Consider the following 19423-nt stretch of genomic DNA (forward strand, 5'->3'; position numbering starts at 1 on the left):
TTCGCCGCTTTTCGAATGTTGCGGTGGAGGACCAATATACCTATGAAGGGGGGAAATGAGCATTTGGTGATACAATAACCATACAATTTCCCTTTTTTTTTTTTTGCGCACTGTCTGACCACCTGCTTCCGTGCAGCAGCCGTGGTGATGTAAACTTCCGACGCTATACTGTATATCACTGTGCTAGTTCAGCGGAAGAATCCACTATTTAGTGTGTTGCCATAACTGTATTCATCGCGCTTTATTTATTTGGTAATATCGTCATATTGAAGACACTTTCCCAGCGGGTGCTGCGACGGCCCGCATACTTCACTACGTGTACTTACCGAAACAATTTGCGCATCCTTCTTTTTTTTTCTATTCTTTTTGATTGTTGGATAGTTTATCTTTCTCTTCCGCTTGCGATCATGCTGCGGCGGCTCTTCAAGCCGCAGCTGATGGTCCCTTGGTCGCGACAGCCTCCAACCTGCTGCTCCTCCCAAATAATCAATATTATTAGCCGTGGCCTTTCCCAGAGGGGGGAGCCGCTTGGTGCAGCAGCACCGTCAAGTGTGAGTTCCGTTTCCGTGCCTCCAGTGGCGTCTTTGCACACACCTGTCATGCACAGTAATGCATTTGCAGCCTCTGAGGTAAAAAAGCTACTTGCGAAGGCACAGTACTCGCTTTTCACGCTGGGGTGGAATCCAGGCACGGATGATTACTGTATTTACTGTGCCACAACAAATGAGCTTGTTCGAGCCAAGAAGGATACCCTCTGGAAAGCTATCTTCTGGATGGAGGGGCGCATTGGGGACGACTACATCGCAGGTCTTTTATTCCCCAGCGATGGGACCCCTGCACTCACGGAGGTGGCAGCTATGGTGAGAGAGAAGTGCCGCCGCCAAGTCGTTGTCGCTCCAGACACCTGGGGCATATGTTACCTGACACTTAAGAATCAACGGGACTTTGTGAGAGGGATGGAGCTCCCCGCCAGTCTTGAGCATGCCGCCTTCCTCCTTATGCGCGCGATGTTTAACTCCTCCCTGATCGAACCATCCGTGTTCGACGTCACTTCCGGTGCGTACATATCTGCTTCGTGCGCCGACTCTGTGAGTGCCGCGCGTGATTGCTTAGTAAGTTGGTGGGTGCTCTTCAATGTTCACAAGAAGTTCGGCACTTCGGGCAGCAGAAAGTTGATTGACCCTGTTGAACAAATCGTGCGGCGCGTAGTGAAGACTGTAAACGTCTTTGTGGTGGACATCAATGTGAGGGTTGGTAAGGGTACCATTTCGGAGGGGTTCACAATGATTGTCACCATCTACGATGCACAGAGGAGGTCGCAGTCAGTTCATATGATTCGTAGCTTGGCTGAAGAATCCGCGAAGCGAAATACGTTAAACGGTTTACTGTTTGGAGAAGGGACTTCCGCTATCTCACTATTTGTCCCAACAGATCGTACAAAGTCATCACAACTCCTCGCGTTCGCGCGTAGCTGCAGGCCTTCATGCCCTTTCTTTGTAACGGAACCGTCGAGCTTGACGCCCTTCTTCTCTGGGGCCCCGGTGACTGATGGCCTCAGCGAGCAAAGTGACCCGCGCTCCACTTGGGCACTGATTCGTACCAACTGCTTCGCCCAGTGTCCTGGTAGGAGGTTGGAGGAGGTGCTAGACAGAAAGTTGTTGCAGGGGTTTACAGCGGTCGCCAACAGGTTGTACTCTGACCGCCTGCATCGTGTCTCACCGGCACTGATGTCGGCCGCGAGTAGCATTCCCCTACGTGAGGAACCGCGTGTTGCATGGGAGCGCGTCGCCAGTCTTGTTGAAGAAGAGCGCAAAAACCCCGTTGCACACGTAAACAAGTCTGCCTTCCTCAATAATGTGACCATCACTGACGCCGAGGTTGTCTTCCGTCTGCAGCAGTGGCACTCGACGATATATGAAAGTCCCGACCGTCTGGAGCGGGAGCGAGAGGCACTAGAGGGTCTCCAGCGGTACTTGGTCGTAGATCTTGAAACTACAACGGTACGGCGTTACAAACGTGTTGCGAATCCTTTCACCAAGGAGAACTATGTTGTGCTCTCCGGTGCCCGCGACTACAGGGGACAAGTTTTCATGCCCAGCCGCTACTACAGCCGGAACGTTGCACTGCGTTATGACGATTTGCATGTTACCAGCACCCACTCTTTGGTTAAGGGTTCGTCTAAGCACTCTCTATTTTTACCACCATTGGATGACTACGACGTTCTTGTTGGGCACAACATCAAATTCGACTTGCTGCATATGTGGAGAGATGTGGAGCTGAGGCGTTTTTTGAAGCGCGGTGGCAAAATATGGGACACCATGTATGCCGAGTACCTTCTGACCGGTCACGAGGTGAAACTGGGTCACGGTGCAGGTTTAGAGGAGGTGGCGAAATCATACGGTGGTCAGACACCAAAACTGGATGCTGTGAAGCAAGCGTGGTCGTCGGGAAAAGACACGTGCGAAATACCGTACCGCACTTTGACGCAATATTTGCACGGTGATTTGGAGAACACAGAACTTATTTTCAAGAAACATATAGAACGAGCACTCGCGCAGAGGCAGGTGGTCATCATATTAGCTCGCATGGATGGACTTTTGTGCACTACCGAGATGGAATACAACGGACTGAAGACAAACGTGCAGCTGGCCTTGTCGCAAAGCAATGAGCTGATGTGCAAAGTGAAGGAGCTACGAAGGCATCTGGACAATTCGATACCGAAAGAGATATCTATCGACTGCCGGAAATATTTCAACTGGGCGTCTAACCAACATCTTATTGCCTTTTTTTTCGGTGGGAAGCTGAAGTTGAGCACTAATGCACGCGAGAGCAGGCTCCTTCCTGGTGAGGTATTTGAACGCCACACGCTTTATGCTCGTCCAGAGGACTATGATAAGACTGAGTTCCCCAAGGGTGTCTTCTTGCGGCCCCCAGTGTATGTAGTCGGGCCCGCCGACTGTCTCATGGCCACTGGTGTATCACTCGACAAAGGAACCAAATTCTTCAAAATGTATTTCGAGGCATACGTGAAACAAGCTGGTTTTAGGAAGAGTTCTTCCGTGACGGACTCTCTTAGACGTGCGATGGTTTCTGTTTCACGCATCGACCAGGAGAAGTGCAGCAACCCAGATGCACTTGTTAATTTGTTGCCGAAGCGCCACCTGTTTTTGTTTGCTGCCTTCACGCCCACAAGCGATGGGACAATAAGTAAGTTATTCCTCAAGAATGCGATAACCGGGGAATCTCTGACCATTGCAGGAGATTGTGCGAACAAAGTGGAGCGACTGCGTGCTTTCATGGAGGGGCAGGTGGAAGCGCACACAGAGATGCTTGTCGATGCGGACGGAGACGGCAGCGCCCCAGCAAATAACAACGCATTCGCCGATGCCCACATTACGATCTTAGCTAGGGATGCTCCCTTTTCGTGTGCACGGTTGCTGCATTCAGACGAAGGGATCAGCGCGTACCTGTCGTTACACGATGGCCTCAATCCCCAGGAAGATGTTGGGCAACGCTATGTCATCACTCTGGCGGATACTGTTTCCACGCTGTCGTACTACCGATATATGTACGGATCTGATACGGAGGCAGCATACGCCGATAAAACAAAGGTTGATGAGTCGAAGTTGGTGGTGCCTATGAAGGCTCTTCCCCGGCCGTGCTCGTCAAGAGGTGCGACCTCAGAGGCATTCAAGAAGAAGCTTGTACAGGAAGCCGCAATGAAACCGGAAGATTGGTGCAATTTGTATATTGACATTTTCCTTCACATCGGGCATGCTGCTCTTTGCCGCGAATCGCTTGAAACAGAGGCTGGGTCGAAGAAGGCGCGCAAGTCCAAGGGAAAAGGTGGAATTAGGACACCCGGTGATCTACCGATTCTTCTCCGCGAGCGTAGCGCTTTTATCGGCTACTACAACTCTCTTCCGGACGATGAACGCAAGAAACTAGCCCTCATGACTATGCTCGGGAGGACCTGTGGTACTGCCTTTGATGCCTTTGCAGTAATGTGCTCGCATGATGACATAGTGGAGGTTAATATTGGGGGTCGCTTAAATCAGTATGTTCCCAGCCAACTTGACGCAGAGCAGGTGATGCGCAAGTTTAGGAGCCCGACGACGCGTCAGTTGCAGGTGGGGGAGGACTCACTTACGTACTTCAAGAAAACTCATGGGGATAAAACTGCTGAGACGATTTTGGAATTACGGGCCATGGAAAAACTCATTGGTACATACTACGAGAACACTGACGATGGAACAGGAATGGTTTCACTTGTGCACGATGATGACAGTTGCATACACCACGAGCTAATACACAATAAGACTAACACTGGTCGATTGGCGAGTGCAAATCCGAACTGCCAGAACATTCCCAAGGAGGATAAATCACCGTTGCGTGAAATGTTTGTCAGCCGTTATGGCGAAAAGGGAATGTGTATTGAGGCAGATTATTCACAGCTTGAAGTCGTCGCATTGGCTGTTCTTGCGAATGATCAGCAAATGTTGGAGGATCTTCGGTCTAATGTGGATTTCCACTGCAAACGTGTTGCGATGATGCGTCCCGACCTGCAATATACTGAGATTCTCAAGAAGGCAAAGAAGGACAAAGAACCGGAGTTTGTTAAGTTGCGTCAGCAAGCAAAAATCTTTTCCTTCCAACGACAGTATGGTGCCGGGGTTAAGATGATCAGCGAGAGTACTGGGTTAACGCAGGACCAAGTGCGCCATTTGATCGAAAAGGAGAGGGAGACTTACCGCGGGGTGGATGTCTTCAACAGTATGGTTGCTCTATCTGCTAATAAGTTCGATGCCTCGCTGCAAAATGGCTCTCGAAATGTCCGAGGGCACCAGATTTTCAAGGGCATGTTCCCTGTCATCACGGGTAGCCGATACATCTTCACGGAGTCCGATGTGCCAGAGGGACTACTCCGAAACAAGTCACTCGCCGTCAAATCAACTAATTTTTCTCCAACACACCTTAAGAATTACCCAGTGCAAGGGTTTGCCGGTGAGATTGTGCAAATTATGCTTGGGGTGTTGTGGCGCCACTTCCTTCGGAAGGACAACTACGGGGGGTTAGCTGTACTAATCAACACCGTGCACGACTGCGTATGGATTGACTGCCACATGGATGTGTTGCAAGACGTTGTCTTGGAAACTGATGGAATTATGAGTAGCGTACGCGATGTCCTGAATCGTCTTTACCCTGAGATGGAGGTGTCTGTGGACTTCCCCTGTGATGTCGTCGCAGGAGAAAACATGGGCGCCCTGCGCCCCGTTGTCATTGAGGAGACACTGTGAGCGTTAAAGCATATGTGTCCTATAGCAGTAACGTCTCACTGCTCGTTTTGTTGTTTTGGATCCGACTCATTCTCTCTCAAAACTCCTTCCTCCACACTTTTCAGTGAAAAGATACCCATCCCCTTTTGTTTGTGTGTGTGTGTGTGAAGGGAAGTGAAATGAAATGAAACGGAAAAAATTAACCATAGATCGGTAACCTAATAAAGCGAAGGAGTTCCATTATAAAAATTAACTACACGCGTATGGGCGCATGAGTGTGTGTGGGTATAATCTAAGTAATTTCGAAGGTAGGCGGATGCCGTATTCCATAGAAGGTATAAACAATACCAAAGGATCGAAGAAACGAAAGGGAGAGCGCGGATGAAGAAAGCTCACATAGATAAGTATGGGATCGAATACGATCCAAGTTGGTTTTATTGTTTGGTTTTGCTGGTGTAGCTGATACCTTTCTTTTCTACTGTTTCACTTCTTTACTTTGATAAATGTGCGGAAAATTGCTTTATCTTTTTTGTCAGCAAGAGAGTTTTCTCTTTTATTCTAAAAATGAAGTAAAAAAGGCACGGTAAGGAGCGCCCATGGAGCTTCGAGGGCATGCCAGTTTTCATGCCCTTCTGTTTTGTGTTACAAAAGGCAAAAGTTTCTCTTTTCCTCCGTTGGCTTTCTTTTTTTTTTCCTCTGGCAGACTTTTAAGCATATAACCACTGGTACGGGAGTGAAGGAAAAAATAGAATGGAGGCGGCCATTATTGGATCAGTTGTTTTCCTAGCGGTAACGGTAACATTCCTCTTTGTTCTGTTTGATCATGCTGTATCCGGTGTCCGGTTGAAGGAAGCGCGCCTAAACTATGACTATGATGTTATCATTGTTGGGGGAAGTATCGCGGGACCAGTCATGGCTAAGGCTCTCGCAGACCAAAACCGCCGTGTGCTGCTACTCGAGAGGTCACTTTTCACTAAACCAAACCGTATTGTGGGGGAACTCCTTCAACCTGGAGGTATGGATGTGTTGAGGAAATTAGGCATGGACGAATGCGCTAAATCCGTTGGAATGCCTTGCCATGGTTATGTTGTTCTGGATGAACGTGGCGATGAAATACGGCTACCGTATGCTGCTGGCCTTCAGGGGTTCTCTTTTCATTTTGGGGATTTGGTGAACAATTTACGAAAGTACGTGTGGCAGAACTGTCAGCCAGCCGTCACGATGCTTGAAGCCACGGTAACAGAGGTCCTCGTGGAGCGAGTTGCTCCATGTGTGAACAGGGCCTACGGCGTTGTCTACACCACGGCAGCCGAGTATAACGTTCCAGAGTCACCTTTTACGGGCGCGCCACCCTCGAGAACGGATTCTACAAGCATGTCGGAGGAGGTGCAAAAAACTGCAACAGCTCCTCTCATTATTATGTGTGACGGCGGTTCGTCAAAGTTCAAAGCTATGTATCAACACTACGACCCTGCAGCCAACTACCACTCGCACTTCGTTGGTCTCATCATACGTAATGCTCGTCTTCCCCAAGAAGGATACGGAACCGTTTTCTTTGGGAAAAAAGGACCCATTCTTTCGTACCGCTTAGATCCTAACGAGCTTCGTGTTCTCGTTGACTACAACAAACCAGCGTTACCATCGTTGGTGGAGCAAAGCCGCTGGCTATCCGAGGAAATCGCGCCATGCCTTCCTTCCAACATGCGAGAGGATTTTATTAAGGCAGCACAGAGTACCCAAAACATTCGATCCATGCCAATTGCCTTTTATCCCGCCACTTTTCCTTCTATCAGGGGTTACGTGGGGATCGGAGACCATGCCAATCAACGACACCCCCTTACGGGTGGGGGCATGACATGTGCATTCAGTGATGCATTTCTTTTAGCGGAGAAACTCCTCGAAATCAAGGAGATGCGCAGCTCCGACGTTGTGGAGATGGCCGATATTGAAGACAGTATCCAAAATGCTATCGTGAGCTATGCGCGTGGGCGCGTGGTGCACAGCTCCAGTATTAATATCTTATCGTGGGCACTGTATGCTGTTTTTGGCACCCGTTTGCTCCGCAATGCCTGCTTGGAATACTTCGCACGCGGTGGTGAGTGCGTTTCCGCTCCGATGGCATTGTTGGCTGGTGTGGATCACAGCCCACAGCGGCTACTGTGGCATTACACCAGAGTCATGTTTAATGGTGCACTGAACCTCGCCACGTTAAGTGGTCCCCGCAACTGTCGCGGTAAGGATACTCCCAGTTTCGGTAGAAGGTGCATTAATGCTGCTACATTCTTTGTATCTCCGTTTCGGGTCCTTGAGGCACTTTATCTTCTGATCGCGGCTGCATGTGTTGCAGTGCCGGTGGCGTACAGTGAATTCGTTTCCATCTGGCGGTTGATAAATCCAACGGGGTTTCTTTCGTCTATTTACAAGACCGTCCGAGTTGCTGTGTGTCGTTCGCTACTCAACGGGAGGAAAAGGAAGCCAATTGGTTTGTGATGACACATGTGGTCAGTTATGTGAGGGCACATTGGTTGCGGGAAAAGAGTAGAAACGAAAGAAGCAGTTGTGTTGTTTAACCTTGCTTCTGGGGTTGGGCATCACTGTAAATTCGTTTACTTGTTATCACTATTTTTAGTTCAAACACATCTGTACGCATGTCTTTTAAACAATTCCCTTGTCGAGGAGGGGCTCGGCTCATTCAGCTGCGTGCCTGCACAGCACTGGTTGCTGATTGTGGATATGCTTCACGCCGCGCTATGGTGCAGTAGAGATGGAGGTCAAGGAACGAGTGGTACACATCACTCTGTTATTGAATTGTATGCACTGTTACTCGCCTGGTGCGTCACCCTCTTTGAGGGGCGCGCGCTTCTGTTCGTGTGTGTGTGTGTGTGTTTGTGTTTGTGTTTCATTATCGGCAGTTTGGATGACTGGGAGGGGGAGCGATCGCTATAGGTTTTTTTATAAAGTTTAAGCCGCAGCAGTAGCCCTCAGATCTCAGTATCTCGTGACGGGCATTAGTTCCCGATTGGCTGTGGCAAGGAGTTCCGCCTATGGTGCTAAGGGCGCGCCGCGAACACCCACCCGCCGTGGCGTGGTCTTCGAGTTTCGCGTGTTGTTTATACTTAATTCCTTCTCATTTTGTGTTTGAATTGGGCTGCAAATGTCAGGTAGGTGAAACTGGGTTGTTGCCGGTGCTTGTTTCCTTAAACTGAATATAACTGACAGTCGCATCGTATCTGGTTACCAACTGTTGAAACGAAATGCGGAGGCGCATGTTAACCCGGTTGCATGAATGGCCCGCGGCGTTTCTGGTGTAGTTTCCACGTTTTTCGATGTGTTGTTATTCTGAAGATGTGACGCGGTTGATGACGTGATAATGTTTTAAGATGATGTGCCGTATGTGACTCGGATTGGTGTGTCTCTTTGATGTAAAGGGGAACACACGCGTTCAGACTGCCAATAGGCCGCTGTGAGAGGGTGTGTGTTAAAGTTTTGGCGATCGAGCTTCATTCATTCCTTCCTTCTCTTTTTTTTTCGTGGGAACATATGGGGGCACATGGGTTTTTTGTGTAGAAATCCAAATTTATTACCGGAGTGAAGCGATTCACCTCCTTGAACAACATTGAGGTCATTGTCATGAGACACACTACTCCGCTCGTTATCCTGCGCATTGGAAACCTCTTTGCGTTTGACCGGTTGGAAACCTACCTTTACTGTTGCCTCTATCGTGGAGACTTCTGTGACTCTCCGACACGTTTTGTTTATCGTTGGGGCTCTTTCCTCCATTCTTTATTTTTTTATTTTTTTCGCTCTCCTCTTTACTGCCGCGTACCGAAACTATGTTGCGCGTCGGGGTTGGGGGTTTTGTGCGCGCGCAATTATGGAGAGCCAGTGACTCCTCGAGTGCATTGTTAAATGAAGGGAAAATTCGGGTACTTGTGCGTGCGTGACTTTCATATTCTTTTGGTTACCATTAAATTCTTTTTTCTCCTTGTGTGCTTTCGCCTGTTTTGACTTTGTAGTAGAAGTGTGTGGGTTTCTCTAAGGTCTTCTTAGCGAAGGTCCTCAACACCGAGCAACCTCTAGAAACGAGTTTAACTGGGCGCAGACGAATATCTAAAATATTCGTTTGTATATAGATACACTGCCCTGATAGGGGAAGAAGAAAAAAGAACAGGGCCGAAGCTACAAGAGAGTGAAGTGAAAAGAGAGTTCAAAAGTAAAAGAAGCGAAAATCAAAAGGAAGGAAATGGAGCGACAGCTTCGCGAACTCCTTGAGCAAGGAGGTTTGTCGCACACAATTCAGGGGTTTGTCGATGGTGGTGTTCTTACCCTTCAGCAGCTTAAACAGCTCACCATGCAAGACTATCAATCTGTTGGTGTCATTGTCATGACTGACCGCCGAAAACTATTTGAGCTGATTCAATATATGAAGAGAGAGCAGGCGAACCCCCCCTCCGTATTGAACACCTCGGACGCGCCACGTGTACCCGAGCACACACCTCAGGCCGTAACTGGTGCGCGAAACACAACGCCGAATTGCCGTAATGCGACACCCTCCAGCGCGCAACGCAAGGCGGAAAATGAGAACGCTCGCATGAATGAAAGCAGGCAACTGTCAGGGGCGGGAGGGCGACGCGATCCACTTCATGTGATTGACGATATGGAACTCTCAGCCATGAAAATGACCCCAAACTCACGGCCACTCAGCCGTGTAGCACGCGCCTCCCCAACAGCCGCCACCCGTAAGCCTGGGGAGAGTGGAACTACTAAAAGAAAGGCAAGTCGCATCACAGTGGTGGTCCGCAAACGTCCGCTTAGCACGTCTGAGATCAATGATGGCTTATACGATATCCTTGCCACGGACCCTGACAACCTGCAGGCAATTGCCCTACTTGAGCCCAAACAGAAAGTTGACCTCACGAAATATATTGAAAAACATCGTTTCACCTATGATTTGGTTCTTGACGACAAGTACAGCAACCGCGATGTGTACGAGAAGGCATGCAAACCCCTTATTGAAACAGTGTTTGAGGGTGGGTGTGCCACTTGCTTTGCGTATGGACAAACGGGAAGTGGCAAGACATATACAATGCTCGGGAAGGGGGACCAGGAAGGTATATATCTGATGGCTGCACGTGATCTGTATGCTCGACTGGAAAGTGGGATGAGTATCATGGTTTCATTCTTCGAGATATATGGAGGAAAGTTGTTTGACCTGCTGAATGAGCGTGAGAAGCTTGCATGCCGTGAAGATAGTCGCGGTGTTATCAATGTTTGTGGCCTTACGGAACATCGTGTGGAGGATACGGGGCATCTCATGCGTGTAATCGACTACGGAAATTCCATTCGAGCGGCCGGCTCGACGGGCATGAATGCGGATTCCTCCAGGTCGCACGCTATCCTTCACATAACGGTTTTGAATTCAAAGAACCGGTTCTTCGGTAGGTTCACCTTCATCGACCTCGCTGGAAGCGAGCGGGGTGCAGATACACTTGATAGCGACAGAACCACGCGCCTCGAAGGTGCAGAAATCAATAAGTCACTTTTGGCACTGAAGGAATGTATTCGTGCGCTGGACCAGAATCATCGGCACATTCCTTTCCGTGGTTCAAAGCTTACAGCCGTGCTGAGGGACTGCTTCACGGGGAACAGTCGCACTGTGATGATAGGCAATGTTAGTCCTGCAAGCGGAAGCTGTGAACACACCCTTAACACACTACGCTACGCTGATCGTGTGAAGGAACTAAAGAAAGACAAGTCGTCCCGCATCGCCGCCGAGGAAATCATGATTGGCCAGATGCCAAGTGAAGAGATTGAAACACTTGGATTGAGCAGTAACTTTGCCCAAAGACGTGCCCGAGAAAAGAAGGCCGGCACCCGGTCCTCCAGTCATCTTTCACAACGGGAACCAGGCACGCCTAACGCAAAGTCTCACAGCAGCTACGGCAGCGGCTATCGGCTCAAAGGGCAACATTCTCGCGTGTCAATGAGCTGCAAAGAGGAAGACTACCCGAACTTCTCCGACAGCATTCGCTCCGGGAAAGTTCCAAGTAGTGGAGGGACGAAGAGCTTCAACAGGGTGACACCAAAACACAGTCGTGTTGGCAGCGAAATATCGATCCGCGACGCTAGCCCGTATGAGATGACTTCTTTTGCGAGCGGTGATTCCTTAGACGAAGAAGAGGATAATACCATTCTGGGCCATCGCCGTCATATTGACGCAATGATGGAGTTATTGAAGCAAGAAATGACGGAATTGAATGGAGTAGAGATGCCTGGAGCCTCCATTGAGGTGTACTGCAAAAATGTTGAGAGCATTCTCAACCGTCAGGCGAAGAGTATTAGCAGTGTTAGAAATATGATAAGGCAGTTGCTAAACCGCCTGGAGTCTCGGCAACGCCGGTAAATGAGCTTCCCTACCGGTGGTGTCGGGGGATCACCCGTTAGTTTATCTGTCTCCTCTTTCCTTTGCCTTGTACGAGTGGAGAAGGAGAGGGAGGGAGAATAGGACTTTTTTGTTTGTTTTGTTCGTGTGTGTGTGTGTGTGTGTGTGTCCGAAGGGTTAGCGCGTTTTTTTTATTTGTGGGAAAGTCGGGTAATGCACGGGGAAGTGTAAAGCAAAGGCTGTATAGAAGTTGAGAAGGAAATCGAGAAAAAAAGAAAGGGAAGGGGATCATGTAGGTGTGATGTTTAGCTCTTTGAGGCTAATTGCACCTGAGAGAAGAAGCGGCAAAACCGGATAAGGAATATTGAGTGCAAGGAAAAGTGTGTGTGTCTCCCACCTGACTCATGGAAAGAAATGTGAATGACGCGAATGAATGGAATAGTAGCAGTACCACAAATATCACATATGTGCAGACATGTGAAGGAAAGGCGCAAGGCGGGAGGAGGAGGAGGAGGGGCGGGGAGGAAGTGTTCATACATAAGTGTGAATGTGGGAAGCTTACTTGGAACTTTACCGCCTCCCCCTCCCCAATCTCCCTCCTTTGCTGTTTCTACGAGCCACCTCCTTCCTGACTACCGGTACAACAGCAGTGATTTCATCTTCCGAGTATTTGGCGTGTTCGCATGTGGGTGAGAGAAAGCGTTTCACTCTCCACAGTTTCCCATTATGGGGCGGGGGAGAGAATGTTGAAGGGTGTAAACTGGGAAAACAAAAGTTAGGGTGCGAAAGAAAAAATATTAGAAGGAAAATTAGCATGAATGAATAAACAGTGAGGGGTATTGGGTTGAGAGGGGGGAAGCGGCGTTGCAAGTCACAAAGGCTGTTGTTGTCTTTTTTTTTTTCCTATTATACCCTCTCCCATTTTCCTTACCTTGTTCTCCCACACTGTCCCCGTCCTTTTCCATTTGTCCTACCCGTCGCTGCTGCCTTATATATTTCAAAGCTGGCGGTATTATTATGATTATTGTTGTCATTCGCACATAAACGTTATCCCTTATATTTACATATATTTAAATTTATGCTTTTCCCTTACCCATCTTCTTTGTACAGTGGCGGGTCGGATGTTGTGAGAACACCTTGAAATTTGTTGTCTTCTTCCCTCTGTGTCTCCCTTGTCCTCACCGGTGTTTACATATATATATATATATATGACTATCACTATGAGCATCACTGTTTCCTTTGCTCAAAAGAAAAAACAAAACAAAAATTAAATGAAAACAATACCTTTATATTTATATATTACCTTGCTTTCCATTGCTGGTGCTGCACCCTTTCCCCCTCCGCCCACTCTTCGGGGAAGGGAGTTCCCACTAAATCGGCCGTTGCCATTCCTGCTTGGGATATGGGCGCGTGCTCGTTGACTCAGTATCACAGAAATTACCGCAATGAACGAAATCAAAAAAATAAAAATAAAAAAATATATATATATATATAATAAAACAAGCAGCAGGTAAGGTGTTGACAGGAAAAGAGGAAAGGAAGCACGAAAGTAATAAAACCAACAACGTCAAAAAGAAGAACAAACTTATTTGCTCGTTTTTCCATGCACACACACACACACACACACACCTCTGTGTATACGTTTGGCTGCATGAACGGCTACTCGTCTTTCTCCCTTCTTTGTTTTTGGTTTTCCGTGTGTGTCCATCCATACTTATGTGTACCAAGGTGAGTGTTACGGTGGCTATTACTCACCATCGGGGTAATACTGGTTACTTTAATCACGATTGTTGTTGTTGTTGTTTGAGGTGCTTTTGTTCTCTTCTGGCATCTAGTCATTGGTGCTTCGTCCCTTCATCATCTTTTTTTGTTCGTTACCCTTCTTACATTCTCTGTTAACCCAGTCGTTTCCCTTCCCCCCTCCTCCTCCTCAAGACAGTAACAACAACAATTATTATTACACTCGCTACCTTCACTTCAACACGTGCGCAATTCTCTTGTCTTTTCGTCGGATACCTTCAAATGGTCTGTACGCGGATTGTGTTTATTTTCTTTTGTTTTTTTGTGCATGCGGTGGCACATAACCCTGTATGCTTACTCCCCTACATATTAGCTGATATCGGTTATAATGTTCTTGCCATCCTCACATTCCCCACTTGTCTACCCATATAACGTCCGAACATCGAAAACGAAACCTATAGTTAAGGAATGAGGCGAGTACATCAGATTCCCTGTAAAAAACTGTTTAGGCAGTTGGGGCGTAGGGGAATATTATCCACACCGCCATCGCCAGTGGAGTCAGCAGAACCCACAACCATCCGCTCAAGGGGCTACGGACCCAGTAAACATTTACTGCGCGGTGTTGACGCGACACGCGGCGTCGTTGTGGAAGCAGCCCTCAGCCCAGCGGATGTTGAGATGCAGCGCCGCGTTCTTTCGATGGCGAATCCAAATGTGGCGATCCACGCCAAACTTGAGGGTGAGCCTTCACCCGTTCATTCTGGCACCAACTCCCTTCATGGTGACGACCAGCGTCTGGCCGACCGTGCAGGTGTTGCTTCATCGGAGCAGTTAGCCTCTGTGGCAACTGTTATATTGGATGAGGTGAAGGAGCAATTGCAGCTCAACCTCAGCGCTGCGGATGCCTCACAAGATAGTCGAGCAGCCACTGTAGTGAATGCCGTCGCGGAGTGCCTGCGGAATGAGGTGGACCGCCTCATTCACGCGAACCACACGCAGGAGTCGTCCATTACCCGAGTGTTGAGGGAAAATACAGACCTGATTTGCAAGCGCGTCGCCGATGTCATATGCTCGGAGCAGCTGAAAACACTATCATTCAAGGACGTAGGTCAACTTCCGCAGGTCATCAAAGAGGTGGGAACGTCCCTTGTGAGGTTAGAGAGCGCCTTGAAGAGTGCACTGGATTCGAGCTTTGGAAAAGACAAAAATCTCGAAGAAGTATTGGGAGATTTGCGCGAACACATTGTCTCTGCCATCGAGCAAGCCTCGCATTTCCAACAGGAGCGACTTCTCGCTTCTGTGAGTGATTTACTGGCCGACTGCGCCGATGCGCAAGACAGCAAGTCACGTTTGGCTCAGGCTGCGAGTCTGAAGGTAATCGAAAAGAACGTGAGGGATGCCATGTCACAGATGGTGGAGGACACGCAACATAAGGTCCAGTCTGTATTGCGTGACCTCCGTGGGAGTGCTTCGACCTCTGATGCCGCTGGAAGTACGACGAACGTAAGCAGCGGTAACGAGGTGGCGTTCGAGCGAATTTTAGCATCTTACGGCGAACGTCTTGAAGAACTGCGTGAGTCAACAGCTGCGGCCGTTGACCTTAAGGAGCTTATGATGGAAATTCATAGCATGCATCAGACAAGTGCAGGAGATGTGAGTGAAGTCAAAAACCTTGTGAAGAAACTAAAGAGAGAATTGATAAGCGCTCTCCAACCCTCCAACACTGAAAACACTGAAGGCAGCACTGTGGAACGTAAGTCCAGTGACACAATAGATTACAATGGGATTTTTGCGGATAAATTGGACGCATTGGCAGACGATGTAATATCAAGGATAGATGGGCGACTGAAGGAGCAGCACGCTGATGTGAGGGAACTGTCGGCGAGGCTTCTCCAGCTTGAAGATGTGATCAAGAAAACTCCCCGTGCTGCTCTCCAGGTGGGGTCAGTGCCTGAGCTGAACGACGACCGGCTGCTGGCGTTGGCACAAAGTATCAGTGAGAGTATTTTATCATCTCTTCCCCCGCATTCCGCCCCCGCTGTAGAGGAAAAAGAGCAACAGGAGCCACCGCGACCGAGCGTCAGCACAGCGGTTGCCACTACTGCACACACCTTTACAGCAACAGAGCTCGCGGAGGCTGTGTCAGCTGCTCTCACCCCGAGACTGGATGAATTGGCGGCAGCCATCCAAAAGAAAGTGGCACCTACCTCCACTGCCTCGGGCAACGAATACGACAACAGACACATGGGTGAAACACAACTCGTAACCGTCGCACAAACGATATGTGAAGGAGTGCGGGAAGCAGTTAGGGAAAGTATGGCCCTTTACAAACCACCCGTCGCCTCACCACCCACCCCGGCCCCGGGAGCAGTTGTTGCACCAGCTGTTGACACGTCTGCCTTAGAACAGGCAATGGTGACGAAAGTGGAAGATCTCAAAAGATGCGTTATGGACGCCGTGCAGGAAATGGACCGACCACAGGAAATTGATCTCTCGCCGTTCCGTACGTACCTCGATGATGTGCTGCGCAGCATGCAGACAACTCTGAGCAAGCAGCAGCAAGCGACACAGGACAAGGTTGATGGTGTGGTTGAAGCGCTGGCAAAGAAGCTTCAGGATTACCAACACCAATTAGAGTCGAAACTTCAAAGGCAGCACCGAGATCAAGTGGAGCAGATACAGGTTGTGCGAAGGGCACAAGAGCAAGATATGAAAGCTGATGAAGAGACGTGGAAACAACGGATGTCCCGGAACCAAGAAGACGCCGAGCAAAGGACAAACGAGCAAAAGTCTGCTGTCACGGGGGCCATGCAAGAGGTGTTTCTGCAAGTCAGGCAGCGGCTGACAGAAGATGTTCGCACACTTCTGAAAGGTGAAGTGGCCGCTGCCCTCATACCACTCGATGACCTTTACAAAGAGTTACGTGAAAGTGGGCAAAAGTCGCGTACCGCCTTGGAGGCGAAGTTGCGTTCTGTCGAGGACACACTGCAGTCCGTCCTTGACTCTGAACGACACCGCTCAGATCGTCTACAGGCAACACTTGACGACGTTATAGCATGTATTAAAAATAACTCGGGTGAAGTGAGCGGTTCGGAAACCGAAGCGTTGAAGTCCCTTAAAAGGCTATTGGAAGACCTCGCTGAGCGCAACACCGCTACCGGAATGGAAATATGTTCTGACGTGAAGGCTTCTTTAGAACGTACAGAAGAACTTCACGTTCAAACTGCAGAGAAGATGTTGAGGGGGTTTGATACGCTGAAGTATGAGATTCACGAAGGACGGCAACAACTTGACCAGCTCCTATCGTCCAACCAGCAGAATAAAGATGTTGCACTTGCTGTCGAGGCCATGCGCACGAAACTGGACGAAGTCCGTTATTCCCTCGACTGCATTATGGCATCTGTCCGTGAGATGCAAGAACACCCCATGAGACAATTACAAGAGCCGCAGCAGCAGCAGCAGTCCTTACTTAGCGAAACTGAAGTGAAGAGTCCAATAGATGACAAGGTGTTGGAGCAGTATGAGCAACGACAGCGAGAGGCATCCGATTTAATTGCGTCGCGTCTCGAAACCCTCTCGGCAACAACTCGTGAGGTTCTTTCGCAACTCCAACGGCAGCAGCCACGAAGATCGGAGGAGGAGATGGGTTCGCAGCCGGCCGTAACCACAAATTTAAGTGTGGAGAGTCTGCAAGCTATGGAGGGTCGTTTAGGTGAACGCATGCAGGCATTGCAGGCTGCGCTTGATGAGCTGACAAAAGTCAGTGCCAGTGTTCCTCCTACAACAGAGGTTTTCAGGAAAGACGAGGTAGACGGTGTTGAGGGAAGCAAAAGCTTCATAAAGGAAGTTGATGAGCTCATGACGCTCGTGAAGTCGTCGCGAAGTGTACAGGCGAAGCAAATGTGGGAGAGGCTGAGCATCTTGCGCACATCTCTGGTTGATGTGAGTACGAAAAAAACTGGAGACACCAACATTAAACAACTGTTGGGGGCTCTGGAGGAAAATCGTCTGAAGCTGCGAGAGGAAATGGGGGAAGCAGAGAGAGAATTGGTTATAAAAATTGATGCCGCAACACAGAAAGCGGTAGAGCACTTTGCTGCTCGTATAGAGAGGGCCGTTAAGGCGTCAGCAGATGCGGGGCTGGGGCAGCTGCGCAACGATCTCAAAGAAAGTAGTGAGATATTGAAAGCACACCAGCACCAGTTTTCGTCGCAGCTGCAGGATAGAATGACTAACATAGAGAGAACAAATAGGGAGTGCGCCGCTGAGTTAAAAGAAAAGTTGCGGGACACCAGCAAGGAGTATCATAATGCTTTGGGACAGTTTGTGAAAAACGATATGATTGCAGCCCTGCGTAGTACTGTTAATGAGGCGACTACCCAGCAGATGCGTACCTTCACGCAACAGTTCACTTGGCAAAAGGAACGAGAGGAAACGAACAAAGAGGCGGTGATGCGGAGCGTTCAACAGGTTTCCCAAGGAGTTGGCAAACTCCAATCAATGAGCAGTGAGGTACGCACAGCCGTAACCAGCAGTTCGGCAGGTGTCGTTCAGGAGGTGAGGAACGCACAGAAGGACCTCGCGGTGCTTTTCGAGAAACGGCTTGCTGCCGTGTTAGAGCAGCAGAAAAAGCAGCAAGTGGTTCAAGTATTGTCGCCTGTGCGAGTCGGGGAAGCCGATTCTTCAAACGGTATTCCAAGTGAGACCACCGACACGCCTTCGCTTGTCACGATGGTAAATCCACAGGGGGCGTCCCACCTTTCATGGTTTTTGCTGTCGCAATCGGTTGTGACTATCATCACCATCATGCTGTGCGCATACTTTTTATTTGCGGCCTTCCTTGTTGCCTTCGTGCCTATTCCACTTACTGATGAATTTGCCTCACACATGGAGCAGGCAGCGGATAATGATGTCTCTGAAATTGCCCTCAAGAGGCCGTTAGTCTCACGTGTAGCGGACCGGGTAATTCTATAACCTCCTTTTTTGTTCGTTTCAATCTTCCTTTTATTCTTCCACCACCTCTCACGCCCCTACATGTACACCCACATTTCATATATTTGGTGTGTAGTAAACATTTTTCTCCCCATAGATGGGTGACATTCCAGCGTAACTACTTCGTCTTTAAGGTTGGTGTTGGCGTACGTTGGATTTGGCATGTGACCCCCTACCACTTTGTGTTGCTGGTGGCAGGCGTTGTCTTATTATTATTATTGTGTATGTGTGTGTGTATTTATGTGTTTCTTTATTTGTTTGGTGGAAAAACTTGGGAGCGACGCCGCTGCGTTCGAAGGAACAGGGAAAGGAAACAGATAAGTATACGCCCGCTTTTTGCATTCCACTCTGTTAAATGTTCTTCCATCTTTTTTTTTGTTATCTTCCCCCCTTATCCCTCATATATCCACGTCTGTTGCACACGTCGTCTCGTTTGCAGCCACCGGAGGCCCGTTGCGTCGACTGGTTCTGTGGGCGAGAAGGTTGCCGCAAGATGTTTTTGATTACTTCCTCTTCGTTAAACTTATTGTTTTCAGCTGTTAGTTGGTTGTATCTGGTGCCTGTTTCCTCATTTATTTATTCCGCTCTCGGTGTGATGCTCCACACATTAGTTTGAGATCATTCCCACTGACGTTGCCTTCGTATTCCGCTGATATTTTACTCTCTTGTCTTGTTTATCATTGCTTGTTTTCGCATTTCCTTTCGTCTTTATGGGGTTGTTCAAAAAAAAAAAACGAAATCAGCTAAAGGTTACTTAAAAGAAGAGGTCTAAGGAAAGTTGAGAGGGGGAGTAGCGTACGCGGTCGGGCGCAACAAAGAGAAGTAAAAGGTTAACCCTTTCTTTGTTTGAGTGCAGTGCCTTTTTCCCACGCGCACAAAAAAAAAGAAAAGAGAACCACGAAAACAAAGGGGGTGAGGAGAGTAAAGGAAATTTTTTTCGTAAAATTTAAGGCGGAGGGCGGACGAAGCGATATATACTAGTGTATTAGTAAGGAGGGAAAGACAAGAGAACATCAGTAAAGGTGGCACTCAA

The 19423-nt window shown here is 48.8% G+C and overlaps 4 protein-coding genes across 4 annotated transcripts, besides 4 other annotated features; all 4 read left to right on the top strand.

Annotated features, from left to right (window-relative positions):
- Positions 1 to 407: 407 nt before the first annotated feature.
- Positions 408 to 5297, top strand: Tb11.02.0770 (mitochondrial DNA polymerase I protein D, putative; the record flags this gene model as incomplete). Its single annotated transcript, XM_823315.1, has 1 exon — positions 408 to 5297. One exon carries the CDS (start codon positions 408 to 410, stop codon positions 5295 to 5297), a length of 4890 nt encoding a protein of 1629 aa, XP_828408.1.
- Positions 5298 to 6026: 729 nt separating this feature from the next.
- Positions 6027 to 7766, top strand: Tb11.02.0780 (squalene monooxygenase, putative; the record flags this gene model as incomplete). The annotated part of the gene is made up of 1 exon (XM_823316.1): positions 6027 to 7766. The coding sequence occupies one exon, from the start codon at positions 6027 to 6029 to the stop codon at positions 7764 to 7766; it is 1740 nt and encodes a 579-aa protein (XP_828409.1).
- Positions 7767 to 8144: 378 nt separating this feature from the next.
- Positions 8145 to 8174: a microsatellite.
- A 1345-nt stretch (positions 8175 to 9519) lies between these two features.
- Tb11.02.0790 (kinesin, putative) lies at positions 9520 to 11679 on the top strand (the record flags this gene model as incomplete). Its single annotated transcript, XM_823317.1, has 1 exon — positions 9520 to 11679. One exon carries the CDS (start codon positions 9520 to 9522, stop codon positions 11677 to 11679), a length of 2160 nt encoding a protein of 719 aa, XP_828410.1.
- Positions 11680 to 11803: 124 nt separating this feature from the next.
- Positions 11804 to 11827: a microsatellite.
- A 1288-nt stretch (positions 11828 to 13115) lies between these two features.
- Positions 13116 to 13158: a sequence feature (AT_rich).
- A 106-nt stretch (positions 13159 to 13264) lies between these two features.
- Positions 13265 to 13287: a microsatellite.
- A 579-nt stretch (positions 13288 to 13866) lies between these two features.
- On the top strand, positions 13867 to 18372 carry Tb11.02.0800 (p166; the record flags this gene model as incomplete). The annotated part of the gene is made up of 1 exon (XM_823318.1): positions 13867 to 18372. One exon carries the CDS (start codon positions 13867 to 13869, stop codon positions 18370 to 18372), a length of 4506 nt encoding a protein of 1501 aa, XP_828411.1.
- Positions 18373 to 19423: the final 1051 nt, after the last annotated feature.

This window comes from Trypanosoma brucei (assembly GCF_000002445.2).
Source record: "Trypanosoma brucei brucei TREU927 chromosome 11 chr11_scaffold01 genomic scaffold, whole genome shotgun sequence".
In the NCBI taxonomy this organism is placed as follows: Eukaryota; Euglenozoa; class Kinetoplastea; order Trypanosomatida; family Trypanosomatidae; genus Trypanosoma; species Trypanosoma brucei.